Raw genomic sequence first — 21,755 nt, 5'->3', positions numbered from 1 at the left:
GAGAACATGGACCCGGTTCTGAAGTCCTCACTAAGACTAAGAACGTAGAGAACATAGACCCGGTTCTGAAGTCCTCAGTAAGACTAAGAACGTAGAGAACAAGAACCCGGTTCTGAAGTCCTCACTAAGACTAAGAACGTAGAGAACATGGACCCGGTTCTGAAGTCCTTCCACTAAGACTAAGAACGTAGAGAACATGGACCCGGTTCTGAAGTCCTCAGTAAGACTAAGAACGTAGAGAACATGGACCCGGTTCTGAAGTCCTTCCACTAAGACTAAGAACGTAGAGAACATGGACCCGGTTCTGAAGTCCTTCCACTAAGACTAAGAACGTAGAGAACATGGACCCGGTTCTGAAGTCCTTCCACTAAGACTAAGAACGTAGAGAACATGGACCCGGTTCTGAAGTCCTCACTAAGACTAAGAACGTAGAGAACATGGACCCGGTTCTGAAGTCCTTCCACTAAGACTAAGAACGTAGAGAACATGGACCCGGTTCTGAAGTCCTCAGTAAGACTAAGAACGTAGAGAACAAGAACCCGGTTCTGAAATCCTCACTAAGACTAAGAACGTAGAGAACATGGACCCGGTTCTGAAGTCCTCACTAAGACTAAGAACGTAGAGAACATGGACCCGGTTCTGAAGTCCTCACTAAGACTAAGAACGTAGAGAGCATGGACCCGGTTCTGAAGTCCTCACTAAGACTAAGAACGTAGAGAACATGGACCCGGTTCTGAAGTCCTCACTAAGACTAAGAACGTAGAGAACATGGACCCGGTTCTGAAGTCCTTCCACTAAGACTAAGAACGTAGAGAACATGGACCCGGTTCTGAAGTCCTCACTAAGACTAAGAACGTAGAGAACATGGACCCGGTTCTGAAGTCCTCACTAAGACTAAGAACGTAGAGAACATGGACCCGGTTCTGAAGTCCTCACTAAGACTAAGAACGTAGAGAACATGGACCCGGTTCTGAAGTCCTTCCACTAAAACTAAGAAGGTAGAGAACATGGACCCAGTTCTGAAGTCCTCACTAAGACTAAGAACGTAGAGAACATGGACCCGGTTCTGAAGTCCTCACTAAGACTAAGAACGTAGAGAACATGGACCTGGTTCTGAAGTCCTCACTAAGACTAAGAACGTAGAGAACATGGACCCGGTTCTGAAGTCCTCACTAAGACTAAGAACGTAGAGAACATGGACCCGGTTCTGAAGTCCTCACTAAGACTAAGAACGTAGAGAACATGGACCCGGTTCTGAAGTCCCCACTAAGACTAAGAACGTAGAGAACATGGACCCGGTTCTGAAGTCCTCACTAAGACTAAGAACGTAGAGAACATGGACCCGGTTCTGAAGTCCTTCCACTAAGACTAAGAGTGTAGAGAACATGGACCCGGTTCTGAAGTCCTCACTAAGACTAAGAACGTAGAGAACATGGACCCGGTTCTGAAGTCCTCACTAAGACTAAGAACGTAGAGAACATGGACCCGGTTCTGAAGTCCCCACTAAGACTAAGAACGTAGAGAACATAGACCCGGTTCTGAAGTCCTCACTAAGACTAAGAACGTAGAGAACATGGACCCGGTTCTGAAGTCCTCACTAAGAACGTAGAGAACATGGACCCGGTTCTGAAGTCCTCACTAAGACTAAGAACGTAGAGAACATGGACCCGGTTCTGAAGTCCTCACTAAGACTAAGAACGTAGAGAACATGGACCCGGTTCTGAAGTCCTCACTAAGACTAAGAACGTAGAGAACATAGACCCGGTTCTGAAGTCCTCACTAAGACTAAGAACGTAGAGAACATGGACCCGGTTCTGAAGTCCTTCCACTAAGACTAAGAGTGTAGAGAACATGGACCCGGTTCTGAAGTCCTCACTAAGACTAAGAACGTAGAGAACATGGACCCGGTTCTGAAGTCCCCACTAAGACTAAGAACGTAGAGAACATAGACCCGGTTCTGAAGTCCTCACTAAGACTAAGAACGTAGAGAACATGGACCCGGTTCTGAAGTCCTCACTAAGAACGTAGAGAACATGGACCCGGTTCTGAAGTCCTCACTAAGACTAAGAACGTAGAGAACATGGACCCGGTTCTGAAGTCCTCACTAAGACTAAGAACGTAGAGAACATGGACCCGGTTCTGAAGTCCTTCCACTAAGACTAAGAACGTAGAGAACATGGACCCGGTTCTGAAGTCCCCACTAAGACTAAGAACGTAGAGAACATGGACCCGGTTCTGAAGTCCCCACTAAGACTAAGAACGTAGAGAACATGGACCCGGTTCTGAAGTCCTCACTAAGACTAAGAACGTAGAGAACATGGACCCGGTTCTGAAGTCCTCACTAAGACTAAGAACGTAGAGAACATGGACCCGGTTCTGAAGTCCTCACTAAGACTAAGAACGTAGAGAACATGGACCCGGTTCTGAAGTCCTCACTAAGACTAAGAACGTAGAGAACATGGACCCGGTTCTGAAGTCCTCACTAAGACTAAGAACGTAGAGAACATGGACCCGGTTCTGAAGTCCTCACTAAGACTAAGAACGTAGAGAACATGGACCCGGTTCTGAAGTCCTTCCACTAAGACTAAGAACGTAGAGAACATGGACCCGGTTCTGAAGTCCTCACTAAGACTAAGAACGTAGAGAACATGGACCCGGTTCTGAAGTCCTCACTAACACTAAGAACGTAGAGAACATGGACCCGGTTCTGAAGTCCTTCCACTAAGACTAAGAACGTAGAGAACATGGACCCGGTTCTGAAGTCCTCACTAACACTAAGAACGTAGAGAACATGGACCCGGTTCTGAAGTCCTCACTAAGAACGTAGAGAACATGGACCCGGTTCTGAAGTCCTCACTAAGACTAAGAACGTAGAGAACATGGACCCGGTTCTGAAGTCCTCACTAAGACTAAGAACGTAGAGAACATGGACCCGGTTCTGAAGTCCTCACTAAGACTAAGAACGTAGAGAACATAGACCCGGTTCTGAAGTCCTCACTAAGACTAAGAACGTAGAGAACATGGACCCGGTTCTGAAGTCCTTCCACTAAGACTAAGAACGTAGAGAACATGGACCCGGTTCTGAAGTCCTTCCATGGCTCCCTGGATCTCAGAGAATAGACTTTAAAATCCTTCTGTTCGTCTATAAATCCCTGAATTAGCACCTAAATCCATCACAGACTTGTTATCAGGGCATCAACCCTCCAGACCACTCAGGTCTTCTGGCTCCAGCCTGATCTGCAGAACCAGAACCAGAACCAGAACCAGCCTGCTCACAATGCAAAGGTTTAGAGACGCAGCTAACAGCACAAAAAATGGAGAAAAGTCCTGGAAAACCTGAGAGATGGCACGAAAAACCCAAAGCTTAAACAAAAATGCACGGTGTGAGGATTTAACATGCAGGCGAAGGAGCAAACAGAGCTGAATTCACCATCTAACCCCTTTAATCTGAGGCAAATCTGCTGCTCTGCTGATAATTGCATATTTAAGAGAGTTTTATGTGATTAAATGTGGAATATCTTTGGGCCGTGGTGGACACAGAATATGACAGAGGAGACGGAGTAAATCTAATCTGCAGCTTTCATTATGTGCTGACAATCTTTTTAAAAGTAACAGGGTTAATTCAGAAATAATTAGAAGATTACGCCAAACACACATTTCCTGACGAATCTAATCAGCTTTATGTGGGGTGAGATTGTTTTAAATAATAAAAAGCCATGCACTGAAGCAGTTTCAGACCTTCAGTTTGAGGCAGCAGGAGAATCAGACGGTCTTACCTTGGTTGAGCAGCAGAGCTGAGGACGAAACAAACAGAACAGTCATCAGTTCGTGTTAAAGAAACCAGACTTCATGATTCAACAGGACGATACATTTAAAACCCTAAAAGTAGCTGAGAAAGTCTTTCCTCTTATATTTACAGACTGCTCAAATTATTTCTTGCAGAACTCCTTGAATCCCAAGAAGAAACTAAAGTATCTGAAACATGTTTTTGCTGTAAAAGAAAATATTAAAACTGAATGGCCAGTCGGGTGCTGGTGAAGTGGATCCCTACAGGGAGTGAAAACTTTTGGTGCTCTGGGTTTTTCACGGGGTTTGAGCATTTTTAGAGGTTTTTACTCTGAACCCTGAATCAGTAAAATGCTCCGAACTCAAAGGGCTGAACCTGAACCCAGGTTGGACTGACAAAAAACACACCACCAAATGCAGCGGCTTTCTAAAGTATTCACACCGCTTAAACTTTTCCACACTTTGTCACATTGCAACCACAAACATATGTATATGTATATATATTTTACTGGAATCTTAAGTGAAAGACCGACACAAAGATGTACCCAGTTGTGAAGTAGAAAGAAAATTAAAAATTTTTCAGAATATAAAACTGAAAAGTTTGGTGTGCAGAAGTATGCGGCCTCCTCTTCTCTGAGTGCAACTGGTTGCAAACAGCATCATGGAGTCCATGGAGCTCACCAGACAGGTGAGAAGTATGAAGCAGCTCAGGATATAAAAAGATCTCCTGAGCTTAGAACATCTCACGCATCGTCGTTCAATCCGTCGTCTGGAAATGGAAAGAGTACGGAACAGCAATGAACCAAGACGAGGCCGTCCACCTAAACCTACAGGCCCAACAAGGACAGCGCTGATCAGAGATGCAGCTAAGAGGCCCACGGTGACTCTGGAGGAACTGCAGAGATCCACAGCTCAGGTGGGAGAATCTGTCCACAGGACGACTATTAGTTGTGCACACAGGTGGTGTTTATGGAAAACTGGCAAAAAGAAAGACGTTATGGAAAGAAAACCACAAGAAGTCCTGTTTGCAGCTCACCAGAAGCCATTTTGGGGACACAGCAAACATGTGGAAGAAGGTGTTTTGGTCAGACTAGAACAAAATGTAACATTTTGGCCAACATGCAAAGTGAACACACCGTCCCCACCGTCTGATACGGTGGTGGCAGCATCATGCTGTGGGGGTGCTTCTCTTCAGCCGGGACAGAGAAGATGGATGGAGCCAAATAAACCTGCTGGAGTGTGAAAAAGACTTAAGCCTGGGGCAGAGGTTCGCCTTCCAGCAGGACGACAACTCTAAACATAAAGCCAGGACTATGATGGGATGGTTTAAAACATATTCATGTGTTAGAATGGCCTAGTCAAAGTCCAGACCTAAACCCAATCAAGAGTTTGTGACTAGGTCTGAACACTGCTGTTCACAAACTCTCTCCATCTGATCTGACTGAGCTTGAGACGTCTGGCAAAAGTTTCAGTCACTAGATGCTAAAAGCTGGTAGAGACGTACCCTAAAAGACCTGCAGTGGTAATTACTCGGGGGGGCTGAATACTTTTGCACAATGCCCTTTTTCAGTTTTTTTATTTGTAAAAAAAGAAAAAGAATCATGTATAATTTTCTTTCTGCTTCACAACTATGAACACTTTGTGTTACTCTGTCACATAAAATTCCCCTAAATTAAATGTATCGTTGTGGTGGTAATGTGACAATAAGTTCAAGCCACTGTAATGTGAACCAATTTATATATATATATATATATATATATATATATATATATATATATATATATATATATATAGATATATATATATCTATCTATATATATAGGTCGAGATATATATCGATATCTCTAGAGTGCAGTATGATGATGAGATCGATATAGATATCGATCGGAGAATAATTATCGTCGATATATATATAGATATAGAGATAGATGAGTATATATATGATGAGTTATATATCGAGAGATAGAGATGATAGATATATAGTCTATATATATCGATCGATCGATCTATATATATATATATATATATATATATATTATATATACTATATATATATATATTATATAGATATATATATATTTCGGACCTTTAAGCCATATAGGCAAATGCTAGTAGCGTCATGGCCTCCAGGGGGCGCCACACAATCAGCAAAATAATTCACCTTTAATATACTCATATCAAAAACAGTTATTACAATTAACTCTTAAACTGGAAAAGATAAGGTCGTTTCATATTTAAATAAATGGCCAATTAATAATATTAATATCATTACAGAGAGTCGTCATATGATGCAGTGCAGCCGTAGCAGGACAGGTGATTAGCTATAGTTTTTATAGCTTAAATTAGTTCATTTAATTAATTTCTATAGTTCTTATAGTTATGTAGCTTAGGTATGGAGTTATTATGTGGCAGACTTCTGCTTTTCATAGCGAGTTTGCAGCTGCTTTCGCTGTCGGCCGCCACAGCTATGCAGCAATAATAAAGGCGACCTTCTGGCCTGAATCCTGACTCTGTCCTGGAGAGTGAGGGAGAGATCGTGGCCTGAAGCACAGCATCGTTATCTTTAGTCCTCGACTTTAAACTAACTGATCAACACGCTGCCAAAGTCTGGAAGCGTGAAGAACTGAGAATGAAGGCCGCTTTAAAGGAAGAGGAGAACGTTAAGCTGCTTGGAAGGCAACTAGAAAACCACGAGAGTCTCCACAGTTTTTCTCAAAAAGGAACTAACATAAACTAACACTAAAACTGTGTGAAATACAACCCTCAGACCCAATTACAGCCTGATTTTAAACCGCAACACAACCAGGAAGTTGCTTCTCAAAGCAGGTGAAGTGAGTTTAATGTGCGAACATTAAAAACACTTTGATGACAAAAGTCTAAGGTTGGAGCTCCCAATTAGCAGCAAACCCAATTAAATCCGTCTCGACTCACCTGAGATTCCTCTCTTTAACCAGCGGGGTTCCTCCAGCACGATGAAGAAGTTCTCGTGCTTCTCATACTCTTCATCATCGATTATCCTCACTAGGAGCGTCTGACTGCACACGAGCACAAACACAAAGCGTCAGACTCACATCATGCCGTAAAGACCCTTCACCGGCAGAGGAGGCTTCGCTGCAGGCCGTCCTCGTTACGCCGGTGAAACTCGTCCTGCTGCCTGTGATCAGAGGCAGCCGCCGTGGAGAGCGGAGCGAAGACACCGAATCAATAACTGAGTCCAAATGGAGAGAGAACAAAAAGGAGACGTTCCAATAACTGCACACGAACACTACTGGTCTATGGTTGGCAGGTAAGAGTGAGCAAAGAGGCAGGATTATCTCTGACGACTTATTATCTTGTAATGAAGTCGGATGTTTGAAAGACACGAGCGACTGACGACCCGTTATTAGAGGAGAGGAAGTCAGGGCGAAGTGAGGATGGCAAGATGAGACGTGTCACCACAGAGAGCAGATAGCTGGAGACGGCGGAAGAAAAAAGAAAGGAAGGAAAGAAGAAGTTTGAAAAAGGTCAAAGACTCGATTCAATTAAATTTTATTTATATAACACCTAATCATGACACAATTCATCTCAAGGCTCTTTCCAAAGTCAGACTCCATCAGATCCTCCAGGTTGGTGAGAAAGTTTCCTCTCTAAGGAAACCCAGCAGGTTGCATCAAGTCTCTCCAAGCAGCATTCACTCCTCCTGAAAGAGCGTAGAGCCACAGTGGACAGTCGTCTGCATTGTTGATGGCTTTGCAGCAATCCCTCATACTGAGCATGCATGAAGCGACAGTGGAGAGGAAAACTCCCCTTTAACAGGGAGGAGAACCTCCAGCAGAACCAGAACCAGGCTCAGTGTGAACGCTCATCTGCCTCCACCCACTGGGGCTTAGAGAAGACAGAGCAGAGACACAGAAAGCACAGAAGCTCACATTGACCCAGGAGTACTTTCTATGTTAGAGAAGACAGAGCAGAGACACAGAAAGCTCAGAAGCTCACATTGACCCAGGAGTACTTTCTATGTTAGAGAAGACAGAGCAGAGACACAGAAAGCACAGAAAGCTCACATTGACCCAGGAGTACTTTCTATGTTAGAGAAGACAGAGCAGAGACACAGAAAGCACAGAAGCTCACATTGACCCAGGAGTACTTTCTATGACGACAGCAGAAATTCAGCAAACAAAAAACACGTGAAGCTGGTACTAAGATGGGCAGATGCAGTCACAGCTCAGCGATCCAGAGCAGCAATTCTGTGAGCAGATGAGAGAAACGAAGAAATGAGCCGATCAGGTGGAGAGAAGACGAGGATGAGAAGGTGAAGAGTGGCAAACATCCCAACAGTGAATGTTTTATCCTTTGGAAACGGCGTTACAGCAACAATATTCTGATCTTTTCCAGGGCAGGATATTTATACTAACAAAATTATTTTCAATAAAAAGCGATAAAATTTGGCTGAATAAAGATTTCTCACTGATAACAAACCAACCGGACGGTTTGTGGTAGATTTTGTGGTCCAAACTTTTTGCACCAAGGGACAAAATCACTGAGATGATAATATCCATCATTCCTTCAATTAGAAAGTGCTAAATAATTTTATAGTTAATTCCTTTCTTTCAACCTGCACAGCAACTAATTAAACATGTAATATTTTAATGAAACAAAGTAGATTATAGGTCTGAAAAGGGTCCCAGACGTTTGCATTAAAAACAAGAAAGTTGTCCAGGTTCTTAACTCTTTGGTTCCAATGTTTCAGAGAAACTCTCTTCACGTGTGTTAATAAACCTGCAGATTAGACCGCATGTCTCCTCAAAACCTATAAAACTACAGCTGAACCGGACAGGAGGAGCTGGACCCACTGATGAGACTCTGATTAGTTAACGAGACTTGATCTGATATGAATTCATATTTTATTGCACTGCCACGATCTCACACTGGAAACCCACTGTTTAACTGTAGTATTCATTCATGAGAAAATCACAGTGTTTTTATGTGAATGTGAGGGTAAAATGCTGCACTGAGGTTATCCAGGATACGCTCTATCATCAATCAGCCACCATGCAGCATAAAGTCACAATCTCTGGGAGGATTCCCCATAACCGCGCAGGGACTTCCCTCCAGTCAGCTTTGATAAATAATGGATGGCAGCCACCAAGGTTAGGACAGAGACAGCGTGGGGCTGAGCAAAGGACAGGCAGCGGTGAAGAGGAGGCTCAGAACAGACAGGAAAGATGAAGATGAAGCAGGAATAACCCAAAGCAATAACTCAGCTTGTAAAACCTGCATGTCAGTGTTGTGGGGATGAAAATGTCTAATAGGGAAGTTTAAATGATAGAAATCAAGTGTTATATATATATATATATATATATATATATATATATATATATATATATATATATATATATATATATATATATATATATATATATATATATATACACATATAGATAGATAGATAGATAGATAGATAGATAGATCTATCTATATAAATATATATATATATATTTATACAGATAGATCTATCTATCTATCTATCTATCTATCTATCTATCTATCTATCTATCTATCTATATATATATATATATATATTGGAATAATGATCTCCATCCATCTATCATCTATACCCACTGTAAATGTAGCCGTAGGTGTCTGAATTTGTAAATGTAAGTCAATAAATGTGAATAAAGTTAAGGTTTGTATTTGTTCATGGTTGTCAACTCGTGAGAATACAACTTTAGAAGTTACGAATACAAGTTACAGAGTTAGAGCACAAGTATGAATTACAAATCTACGATTACGAATCACAAATGTATGAGTATGAATCTGTGTGTTTATTTTACACGTATCTGGACGCATGGCTGTTAGGTATAAATTCCAAAAAAAGTAAAAAACAAAACAACTGGACTATTTTCAGAAGTTTGAAGACGTTTCACTTCCTCTCCAGGAAGCTTTCTCAATTTAAAAGGTCTGGAGTAATGTGGAGTACCAAGCTTTATACCATTGCCAAACAAAGGCCTCATAATGGCTTAGATAACATGCAAATTAAACCGAAATAGGTCCACCCCTTAGTTGTTAAAGTCATTGTAGGCCAGCAGATTGATGGTTTACAATGACTTTAACCACTTTAATTACTGAGGGGGTGGAAATTCCTGGAGAGGAAGTGAAACGTCTTCAAACTTCGGAAATAATCCAGTTGTTTTGTTTTTTTACTTTTTTTTTGGAATGACCTGGATGACTGAGAATCTTCACCAGCGTTAGGTCTAAATGTTTTTACAACAAAAGGAGCAAAGCAGCTGATCTTCTGCAGCAGGAGGCGGAGCCTGCAGAGGCTCCGCCCCCCCTGCTAATCTCACGACAACACCCCACTGGACTCACGTGGTTTGGTCGTTGGTGAACTCCAGCTCTCCACGCGACTCCTCGTAGTCCTCGCCCTCCTTGGCGCTGCCCGGCTCGGTGTGGTACGGCAGGATGACGGTGCCTCGGGCGCCCGAGTTTCGCACCACCGTCACCTCCATGGTGCCCACGCTCTCGCTGACGCGCACCATGCGCTCGCTGAAGGTGAAGATGCCGGCGTGGTCGTCATCCAGGATGGTCACGGTGGCCACCAGGGGCTCCACCAGCCGGGCTTTGGGCGCGCTGCCCACCTCGTCGCTCTCGAACATCCCCTCGGCATCGCCCACTCTCAGGTTGAGCAGACGGACGAAGAAGTGCTCGTCTTCCTCGAATATCTCGTCGTCGATTATACCGACCTGCAGGCACACGGAGGCGGAGGGTCAAGCAGGAATGTAGAAACTGATATTTTATTGTTTTCAGTTCTCTAAAGTCTTACAGGAGGTTTTCAATCTTCCACCTTAGTTGCATAATTAAATGATTTTGTCCCAGAATTTCTTGCCAGCTTGGATATTTCTTGGTTAAAATATCTGGATTCTGAAGCAAACGCTCCACAAACTGCTAAAGGATCTCTGAGGCAGATGAAGCAGAGATGTTAAATCATAGCTTTTAAGTCTCAAACGACAGAATTAAATATTTTCTCATCAGATCCATGACATCTAGACCCAAAGCTGGACGGTTTTCCCTCGGGCCTAAATGATTACATAGACATTAAGATATTAGCTTTTACAATTATCATTTAACATCTAATTTACCATCCAAACATCTGCTAATTCATAATATTTTGAAACCTCATCAAATGCAATATTAACTAATTAGAAATTTAAACAGGCCGTTATGCTCTAAGAAAAACAACAGAAAGAAATTAAAACCTGTTTTGCTTTTGTGTTTTGACTCCATTATATATTGTTCTGTTATAATAAACACTAAAAATGTTTATATTTAGGCTATAAATGACAACATAGTGAATAAGGCGACATATGCTAAGAAAACAATTATGTTAAACTTCTGAATGAACAGAACAGGAATAGTTGTTAATTTTATATTTCCAGGCTGAAGTTTCCTTATAACGATGCTGCTAGTTTAGCAGCGACAGAACGTCAGAACCAGAACCAGAACCAGTTCTAATGGCCAAGTTGCTTCATACAATAATACATTTGACTTTGGCTCCACTTTGCTCTCAATTGAGACATTTAAAAAAATAATAATACAAAAATCTTTATTGTACATGTGAATATATACATTCTCAAACAATCAGGAAACAGGATTGGATGGATTGTTAATCACAGAGACAGCATGTGTGTGTGTGTGTGTGTGTGTGGGGGGGGGGGTTATCTCTGTGGAGGGTGAAACAGCGCTCAGTAGCTTTAAGCTGAAAGTAAAAGTTTATACAGTTTGTGTCCAGCATGTGTGTCAGTTTTTAGAGTTAAAAAGCTTTGTCCATGCTGTTAGACAGGAAGCAGACATTAATTCAGTTGAATTTTATTTCTATAGCACCAATTCATGAAACACATCATCTTAAGTCTCTTTCCAAAGTCAGACTCCATCAGATCCTCCAGGTTGGTGAGAAAGTTTCCTCTCTAAGGAAACCCAGCAGGTTGCATCAAGTCTCTCCAAGCAGCATTCACTCCTTCTGAAAGAGCGTAGAGCCACAGTGGACAGTCGTCTGCATTGTTGATGGCTTTGCAGCAATCCCTCATACTGAGCATGCATGAAGCAACAGTGGAGAGGAAAACTCCCCTTTAACAGGGAGGAGAACCTCCAGCAGAACCAGAACCAGGCTCAGTGTGAACGCTCATCTGCCTCCACCCACTGGGGCTTAGAGAAGACAGAGCAGAGACACAGAAAGCTCAGAAGCTCACATTGACCCAGGAGTACTTTCTATGTTAGATGGTAATAGAGGATGATCTGCCTCCCCTGATGATGTCACAGCTAACAGAACACCAGACCAGGTGTACCTTCTATGAAGAGAAAGATGACAGAGACCAAAAAGTTAAAAGTTGAAATAACAAAAACCAATGCAGATTGGAGAGCAGTAGGAGAACTCAGCAGAGAGAGAGAAATAGACCGTGATGTCCTCCAGCAGCCTAAGCCTATAGCAGCATAACTATAGAGGTAGCTCAGGGTAACATGAGCCACTCTAACTAGAAGCTTTGTCACAAAGGAAAGTTTTAAGATTAGTCTTAAAAGTAGACGGGGTGTCTGCCTCACGGACCAAAACTGCGAGTTGGTTCCACAGGAGAGGAGCCTGATAGCTAAAGGATCTGCCTCCCATTCTACTTTTAGAGACTCTAGGAACCACATAGTCAGGTGGATTGAAGGCAAAGGAGAGCAGAGTCCAGGTTGCAGAAACTTGAAAAGTTTTGCTTTTTTTCCCCCCTGCTTCTCTGATATTATCCATAGAGTGATCTCATTAAACTTGGGCTCCATAACAAATGTCTGCAGTAGAATGTCTGATGTTTAGGACTTCCTCTCTGGTGAACGTGATCCTTGGCAGAGAGCAACGGATGGAGGTAAGTTACGTTTATTTTGCTCTGAGATGGTCAAATGAATTTAATCCAGCGTTCATTTGGAGAGACATTTATGTGGTCATTGTTATAAAACTACAGAGCGTTATTCGCCGTTAACATCCCATAATAATCCGCCAGGTCGTAATCAGCTGCTGCAGGTTTTACTGGATGTTTAGCATCCAGTAAAACCTGCAGCAGCAGAAGTCTGTAGCTCCTGTGTCTCAGCCTCAGTAATTATCTCTGGCATAAATTTCTGCAAACACAAAAACCCGTCAGAGAGAAGCAGCAACAAAATGAGAAGACCAACATCCAGACTCCTTTCTTTTTCATTTCTGAATTTTATGAACAATTCGAGCAAAGAAATAAATCTATTGATCCAATCAATCCAAGCGACTCTGCTGCCTCAGAAAATCTTTGTCGGCCTAAACTCTGTTATAATGAAAGTGCTTCTCTCTGCAAAAAAACGGATCTAAAAGTAAGTAAAATATTCTTAAAATTTGTATTTTTGTCCTAGATTTGAGCAGATAAATAAGATTATCTGCCAATGGAATGAGTATTTTGACCCCTAAAATAAGATAATTAGACATCCTGCACTTTGCTACTGTTTTAAGTGCAAAAGTCTTATTCCATTGGCAGATCATCTTATTTACCTGCTCAGATAATGGACAGATACGCTCATTTTAAGAAAATATTACTTATTTTTACTTGTGTTTTTGCAGTTCCTGGTGAAGCCCACCCAGCAAACTCCCTAACAGAACCGGCGGGGTCCGATCTGCTCAGCCGGATAACGAGCAGCTCCAGCTGAAACCCCGACAAACGACAGGAGCATTAAATACCGCCAGAGACTCAACCAGAGCCGAGTCGGGTGTTTGCTCGCCCATTAGAGTCGATCGGATAATTTGATGCTAAAAGGAAACCGATTAGTTTTGATCTGAGCCACTTTAACTAGATGCATTCTCTTGCACAGGTCAGAAACTGTTAAAACAGATAAAATATTATTATAATGCTGCCTTACCTGCGCTTTAATGTAACAGTGGACCTACACTAATGCGTTTTTCAGAATATTGTAAATCAAAACGACATAAATATCATACTTGGTCATACAGTAGGTTCAGAACTTAAAGGTTTGCGTCTTTCGTCCGTTTTCTGTAAGCTTCATTTTTCCATTCTCTCTCTCTTCTTCTTCCCTCCTGCTGGGACGCTCATCATGAATCACGCCGTCTCCTCTTTACTATCGCTTTGATCGTCTCGTACAACTTCCGCCCTGCGGGCTTTTCTGCAGCCCTCAGCAGCGCGCGCACACCTCCATGATGGAAAGCCCACTCCGTGTTTACAACGCAGGCATTCTGCACATGGAACGATGAATCAGGGTTTATGTTTAGCGCTTTAATTTGTTAGGGGCTTATAGGTCTTCTTTATTACAACCAAAGCCAGTGGCTACATGCTCAAATAACTGGGACTGTTAAAAATGGTGTTTTATTGCACAAACTTCAACTGAAGCGCAAGGGAATATAAAAGGTAAAAAAAAAATGTTCCCTATTGTCAGGATGCAGCTTATTGGCTGCATGCTGAGCCTCTCTCCCTCTCTCTTGTTCCTGCGCAGCCTGATCAGTTTCACCTGGCAGGCTGCAATTAACCCACAACTGCTTCCACCTGTTCCCACCGCTTTATCAGACTCACCTCTTTCGGTTCCCGTTGCCGGTCCATAGCGTTCACTCCCGCTCAGTCCCTGCCAGTTTTTCTTGTCAGCTCCGTTTGTACCCGTCAGCCTGAAGACTCCGTTCACCTGGTCTTGTTTCAGTCAGCCCATAGACTTTCCGACAGTTTTGTTTCCTCCAGTATTCAGCTCAGACGTTCAGACCTCCACCGCTCGGCTCGGACGTTCAGCCCTCCACTTCGGCTCGGACATCCTGTGCTCCACTACTCGGCTCTGACGTTCTGCTCGCCTCTGCTCGGCTCTGACGTTCTGCTCGCCTCTGATGATCTGCTCGGCTCTGATGTTCTGCTCGCCTCTGCTCGGCTCTGATGCTCTGCTCGGCTCAGATGCTCTGCTCGCCTCTGCTCGGCTCTGATGATCTGCTCGCCACTGCTCGGCTCCGATGCTCTGCTCGCCTCTGCTCGGCTCAGATGTCCTGCTCTCCAGTGCTCGGCTCCAGAGTTCCTCCCGGTCAGTCTCTCCACACTCCTCCTGCCAGCCAGCTTCTACATCCTTCACCTCCGTCCGTTGAAAGACTCTGGTCTCATCCTCCATCTTCCAAACTATTCAATAAAACTCACTCATAAGAACTGACTCTGTGTGTGCGTGCTGTGTCCGGGTTCATCCCAGAAAAATATATCATAACACCTATAGGTTTCTTCTGTTTTTGCTTTTTTTGCTCAGGTAAGATTTAATATTGGATAAAGATATTCTTAGTAAAAAGGAAAAGAGAGCAAAAAGAGCAGCAGGTCTCCTCAGAGCCTCATCACTTCATCTCTAAAGATGAGACCCAGCCACCCTACAGAGGACGGAGAGTTCATTTCAGCTGCACGTATCCCGGGTTTGTTTAATAAATCATGATCATAGATGAGGTTTTTTTTTGCTTTTTGGCTCAGCTCTTGCTTCACCAAGACTGATCAAAGCTGCAGGACTGCAGAGAGGACCTCATCTCCAGCTCCATCCCAGCATCACATGACGCCAATACCTTCAGACTTAGAGAACCGTCATAAATATTGGTGATTTTTAGTCACCTAAAGATAGAAAAGAATAGAAAGCAACCTTCTAATCCCCGAGTGGGAACATTCAGATTTAACAGCATGAAAAAGACGTGAGTGGAAGCATGCAGATATCCATCAAAACGTAACACGAAATAACAAGAAAAAGAGACTGTGCACTAAGAGGGGAAATAGACAACATTTTAAAGATCTCTATACTTATTAGAATATGCTGCAAAAAGGAAACTAAAAGTAAATAATCTTGAAATTAATGTATTTGTCCTTGATTTAAGCAGCAATTTTAAACTGCTGAAGGAATAAGATTTTTGCACTTAAAATAGGATAAACTCATCTCCATCATCTGAACTACAGCATATATAATTACTTATTTTAGGGGTAAAACTACTCGTTCCTTTGGCAGATAATTTTATTTACCTGCTCAAATTAAGGGCAAATACGTGCATTTCAAGAACATGTTACTTACTGTAGCAAACTCTAAGAAATGTGCAACTGAGTGGGATAATTTTCTATGTTTCTATTCAAAACAATAACCTAAAGAATTTACAAAATGTGCCTGGATATTTTTTTGCATAAAACCAGAAAAATGCTATTAACAAAATTATGGAAAAAGTCCAATCAACAGAAGGAATTTGAAAATCTTATTGAGTTTGTTGGGAGCAGTTATGGTTATAAAGTCTAATGGCTGCTGGGAGGAAGGATCTGTGATATCGCTCCTTTGTGCACCGAGGATGCCGCAGCACGCTTCCAGCGTTGAGTCACATTTAGCAGCTGTTTATACAACTTTAAAACCAAAAAGCCAAAGTAATACTCCTCCAGAGCAGTGGTTCTCAGATACTTTCTGGAGCCCCCCCAGAAATATAACAATGGTTTCTAACAACTAGAATGTTTCACCATTGCCACACTTTAACTATATAATATCAACAATATAAAACTCAAACCTGCAGTCAACTTTTATCTAGCTATGAACCTCATATGGCAAAAACAATATTGAGCCCCTAATAATAAAGATAAACTTCGGTTGCGTTAAGTTTTCTACTTTTGTCGGAGTTTATTAGTAGTATTCATCAGACTGCAGGTACAGACCAAACAGCAGGGGGCGCTGTTGTCACATTTAGAAAGCCTATACTTTCTGGACAAAAAAATGTTAACTAGAGGGAATATTATGTATATTTTAATCTACCAGCAGACTTCTGGGCTCGGCTGGATCACATGAATCTTCTCAGGAAAGAAGGAACTGATCTTTGCAACCAGCAGTTACAGTCCTTTCACAAGATTAGCATGTTTACTACTTTAGACTCTAAAGTTGGCATAATGAGAAAAAAGACATTTCTATTGACTGATTTATGTTTTAAAACAAGCTAATCTGATTTTATCTTACTAGGAAAGAGCATCTTTAAGCTTCTTAGTTTGCTTTAATCCCTTTTCTTTGTTTTGCTGCCTGAAAGGTTCTGACTGGATGAAATATAAAGTGACAGGCTTCGTTTTTTTTTTTTTTTTTAGTGAACAGCGTTATCTGAAAGCAGCACAGAATACAGAACTATAAAATCAGACAAATAAAGGGCTTACACACTTTCACTATGGCAATCATGTGTGTTAAATGCAGAAGCATGTACAGCAGAGGAGAAATTATATTAGGATATTAGATATTATTTGTGAGAAAATGCAACAGGAGAAAAAGCCTGAATGGAAGAGCTTATGAAGGTTATCCTCTTTTGATAGCAGACTTGTTAGCACACTGCAAAAAGGGAACTAAATGTAAGTAAAATTGTCTTGAAATTAGTGTATTTCCTTGAGTAAGACTATATGTCAATGGAATGAGTATTTTTACCCCTAAAATAAGATAATTAGATATCCTGCACTTGAAATAAGATGATGGAGATGAATTGTTCCTATTTTAAGTGCAAACGTCTTATTCCATTGGCAAATAGTCTTATTTAGCTCCTCAAACCAAGGAGAAATACATGGATTTCAAGACAATTTCACTTACTTTTAGTTCCCTTTTTGCATTGTGCAGGTCATATTTAGCGGCCTGGAAGGAAACACCTGCAGAAACCAGAATGAAAGCAGGACAGAAACAGGCAAATATTCAACGAGAACGAGGCTTTAGCGCTTTAATTGGTCTGCCTTTCAGATAACAATCGATATCCCATAGAGATGCTCATCAGTAGGAGCTAGAGAGACAACTCCTCCTTTTCAACCACAGAGATTTGCTTCTTTTTTATTATCCAGGAGGAAACATTGATCGTCGGCTTTGTGGACCTGATAATCCAGTTTTTCATCTCTAACGTCTCATTGTTTAAGCCTCAGGTTTTTATCCTTTCAGCTGTTTCTGTCTTAGCAGGACCGCTCCCACTGAACTCACCTTGATCTCTTTGCGAGTGTCTCCAGGTTTGAACACCAGGGTTCCCTCGCTGTAATCATAATCGGACCCGGCGTTGGCAGAACCGTCTTCAGTTCTGTAGTCCACGTAGAAGGTGTTCTCCCCCAGGCCTCCTAAACGCCGCGAACACAAGAACAACAGATAAATGGCTTTATTTTAATTAAATGAAACAAGAGAGACGAGTTGGTTAATGTGGTCTAAGATGGTGAGGGACCGGCCCAAAACTGCACAGGAGAAGCCGTTTAATTGTCTGAAGGCGGTTAAGACCGCAGTCACCACCAACATCGTGATGGATTGCTCAGTGGAGGCTCACCGCTTCCTGAGCGATGGTTTGAATGTGCAAAGGTTGCAATGATTAATAAAGATGGTTATGATGATTGTTATTAAGGAGACTGAAGAAAAATCAAAGGAGTCAGAGAGTTTCTGTGGAGAGGAACGGACCAGAACTCCTCTGAGATGCCTGAAAACCTGAGGACCGACACTAAAAAAGTCTGAAGTCCCAGAAACGACTGGAATAGGAACAAAGCCAAATTATGCTGCAAAGCAAAGCGATTGGAAGGTTTAAATCCCTTATGCGGTACTCAGGTTATGCCTGCAGACATCTGCTGGAGGTTCTTCCACTTTCTGACACGTCAACCTTTACAAAAGTCGTGTTTTTTCTTCAAAGACACAAAAACAATTTTAATCAAACTGATCAAAGGCACGAAACGCCGGTTTAAGGATGAGGAAAAACTTGAAGAAGGGAAAGCTTTGAGCTGATCTCTGGCCGTACTACCTTGGCAGACCACGGCCAGCGTCAGGACGCCGCAGTTCTCCATGCACTGGCTGTGAGCGCTCTCGAAGGAGATGTGGCTGCAGACGGCCAGGTCGTCCTCCACCACCACCTCCTCGTCCACCACCGCCACGCGGCGAGCGCTGTCGGCGGCGTGCCTCTTCAGGACGTTCCCGGCTCCGATCATCATCCGGGTCGCCTTGGGGAGGCAGAGAGGAGGTAAACTCAGTTCGACTGTTGAACTGCTGAAGTATAAAAACGGACTGTGTACCACACTTGCTGATTTGCACTTTTGTACAGTACCCTTATCCAGCATTATAAATGCTGCTCAACTCTTAGTCTCCAATATCACTGCTGCACTTTATCTGGAATTACTGCATAATTGTTTACAATGCAACTGTCCACTGTTGAATCACTGCTGCACTTTTTTGGAAACTTACTGCATGTTTACATTTGTTTACATTTCAACTGCCTACTTTGCACTGCTGCACTTTACCCGGAAGTCAATTGGAACTTATCCTGTAACTGAACTGCAATTTATTACTGCATTTTTATCCTGGACTGTAATTCACTGCAAGGTATCCTGTAGAGCTACTGCAATTTTTCTGAGCTGTATGAAAACGAAATTTCGTTCTGCATGCACTCTGTGCATACAAAATGACAATAAAGAAAGTCTAAGTCTAAATACGGAGGCCTTCCTCAAGCTTTGGCCCTAATTTAAGCCAGAGTGTGTTTTTTTTTTTTTAAATCTGGAGGACGATGCTGACCTGTATGCGGTAGAAGGCGCGGCTCTTCTGTTGGTGCAGCAGGGCGTAATAATTGGCCAGCTCCATCAGCTGGTCCAGCTCTTTGTCCGGATATTTCTGCTTCAGCTCCTTGAGGATGCGAATCATCTGCAGGAGACGACACGTGGTTCAGACGTCCGGGTCCACAGGAGGAAGACGCCTCCTCTTCGCCCACTCACCTCTTTGCGGCTCTCGTCCAGCTCCCGGCTGCTCTCCACGTTGACGGTCGTGCTGTTTGAGTTGGGCAGGTTGCCCCTGGTTCCCGCCGCCGCGCCCACGTTGTTCGCCGTGGCGCCCGCCGGGCCGTCCTGAGTGCCGCCACCGCCGTTCTCAGCGGGAACCACGGCGCTCCCCCGGGCCGGCAGCTTGCCATCCATTATCATCTCCATGCCGCCTTTGGTGGGGGTCAGGTCCCCCTCGGTCTCCACGACGATGCCGTGGCGCTTGTCGGCGCGGTACCGCTTGCCCATGTATTTGTAGAAGAGCAGGCGGCGGTCGGCGATCCAAGCCAGGAGGACGCAAACCGGGAAGAAGAGCAGCGTCACCAGGGCCTCCCAGACCTGAACACAGAGCAACACAGAGGATGAGAGCAAGCATCCAACGGTGCACGCTTATCTCAGGGTTGTCCAGCAGTCACTGGGCAAAAAGGTCGCCAGTCCATCACAGACCAACGCAGAGACACAAAGAACCAACGAGCCACGCCGTGGGCCGGGTTCGAGTAACCAGCTAACCCATCAGACACGTTTCTGGACAGCAGCAGTTCCAGGTGGCAGGAATGCTCCCGAAGACCGTTTTGGACTCTGTGGCGGCATCGGCCTAGCCTCGTGAGACCATCCTGACCTAGCGAGCTTTCAAGGTTTCATTCGCAGATCAGTCCGGCTACTTTCCGTTAAAGAAAATTTGGAGCCGTTCACCAAACAAACGTCCAATCAGCGTTGGCTTTGAGGCGGGTTGAGGTGTGACGCAACGAGAAGCGCGACCGTTCAGTCTAAAGAACATGGCGGCTTCAGCCGATGAAACTAGCGTTAGCGTGGCTATCGAGCAAGTTTTATCGGAATTACAGAGTATTTCTTTGCTGAGCTAACGAGCCTTTACCTGCAGCAGCAAGAGTAGCTTGGCTTGTGGTTGTGTTTTCGTCGTCGCTCTGTTACGAGCGACGACAAATCTGATTGGTTTATTTGGCCCGTCTATCACCAACATAGGCCAATCAGCTAACCAGTATTTTCGCCCCTTCCCAAAATTACTTCAACGGAAGGTTTCCAGATGGATATGCGGAGCAAATCCATCTGGCGGAGTCAGGTAAGCATCGGCCATCTTCTGCTGTGCAGCGTGTTGGAGCAGCAGCTGAGAGGACTTCTACCTTCTGGACCCAGAGCAGGTGGTGGGACACAGGAGGACTGCAGCAAAAGCAACATCACTGTTGGACAGTGTCTCCCACCCCATGCATGGAGCAGCTGCAGGGCTGCAGAGACAGACTGCTGCATCCTGGATGCACAAAGCGCCGTCATCACAGATCCTCCCTGCAGCTGTTAGATTTCATGGTGCAATCAGTGCAGTTAATTGAATGTGGCTGGTATTCTGGCACAGACCTAACTTTTAGGAAATTTCAAGACGTTGCAGCTTTGGGAAGTTTTTACACCTGCAAACAGGTTTAAATTGAAGGCGGCCGGACTTTCGTTCAGTTTTTCCTGAAAACGTTTCCATACCTTTCCAGGAGTCTTTGTCAGTTCTGCAGTTGGAGCGCTGCTGTTTTTAAAGGACATTGAAACCCGTCCTCCTATACAAATCAGTGACTTTCAAACAGGATCACTGTCCAGATCCTGTTTGAAAGTCTAAATATGTCCAAGTTTCAACCATCTGGCTGTTGATGAAATTCATTTTCCCATCCACTTTTTGCAACACGCATGTAAGCCAGCTAGCCAAACATCCTGATAGTACCAGTTTAAAGGAACTATACCTGAATTTATTTCGGGCTGGTTAAGAAAAATGCTTTTTACGCATTATGAGTTAAAAGACATAATTTGCTAATAACAATTGACTAATTGATTGCATGATTGAATGAGTCCAGGCTTTTTTTTTTAGTAGGAATAAGCAATGAACCGGGGACAACGAGGTGCAGAGCTGCAGCTAATAAGCCGCTCATCCAGTGTGTGCATGAGTATAATATATATAATTAAATATAATCCACCTGAGACGAAGCCATTTATGTCAAAGAGAATCAAGAAAAGTCCCTCGATGAAGCCGTGCTTCCTGTGGAGGACTGAACACGAGCTTTAGGCGCGTTTAGTCTTGTACAAGTTGAGGGTTTATGGACGATAATTCAATAACGATATATATCAATGATAGAAACAAAAAGGGTAAATAAAAGTTCAATAGAATAACAGTTTTCCTTCCTTTTGCATTCTAGCCATGTAGGTTAATATTACATCATTACATCCTCCCAACCA

General features: G+C 43.2%; 1 protein-coding gene across 1 annotated transcript in view; it reads right to left on the bottom strand.

The window, feature by feature from the left end:
* slc8a2b (solute carrier family 8 member 2b) overlaps positions 1–21,755 on the bottom strand; it is a 208,993-nt gene that overhangs the window by 21,464 nt on the left and 165,774 nt on the right. The window contains exons 7-13 of the mRNA XM_036131588.1: positions 19,488–19,868; positions 19,291–19,416; positions 18,527–18,722; positions 17,734–17,864; positions 10,135–10,508; positions 6,718–6,821; positions 3,777–3,794 (exon numbers count right to left, since the gene is read on the bottom strand). Coding sequence (XP_035987481.1) covers positions 3,777–3,794; positions 6,718–6,821; positions 10,135–10,508; positions 17,734–17,864; positions 18,527–18,722; positions 19,291–19,416; positions 19,488–19,868 — 1,330 coding nt within the window. The remainder of the gene's footprint in view (positions 1–3,776; positions 3,795–6,717; positions 6,822–10,134; positions 10,509–17,733; positions 17,865–18,526; positions 18,723–19,290; positions 19,417–19,487; positions 19,869–21,755) is intronic.

This window comes from Fundulus heteroclitus, unplaced genomic scaffold (assembly GCF_011125445.2).
Source record: "Fundulus heteroclitus isolate FHET01 unplaced genomic scaffold, MU-UCD_Fhet_4.1 scaffold_44, whole genome shotgun sequence".
Taxonomy (NCBI): domain Eukaryota; kingdom Metazoa; phylum Chordata; class Actinopteri; order Cyprinodontiformes; family Fundulidae; genus Fundulus; species Fundulus heteroclitus.
This window is presented reverse-complemented; position numbering and strand designations above follow the sequence as displayed.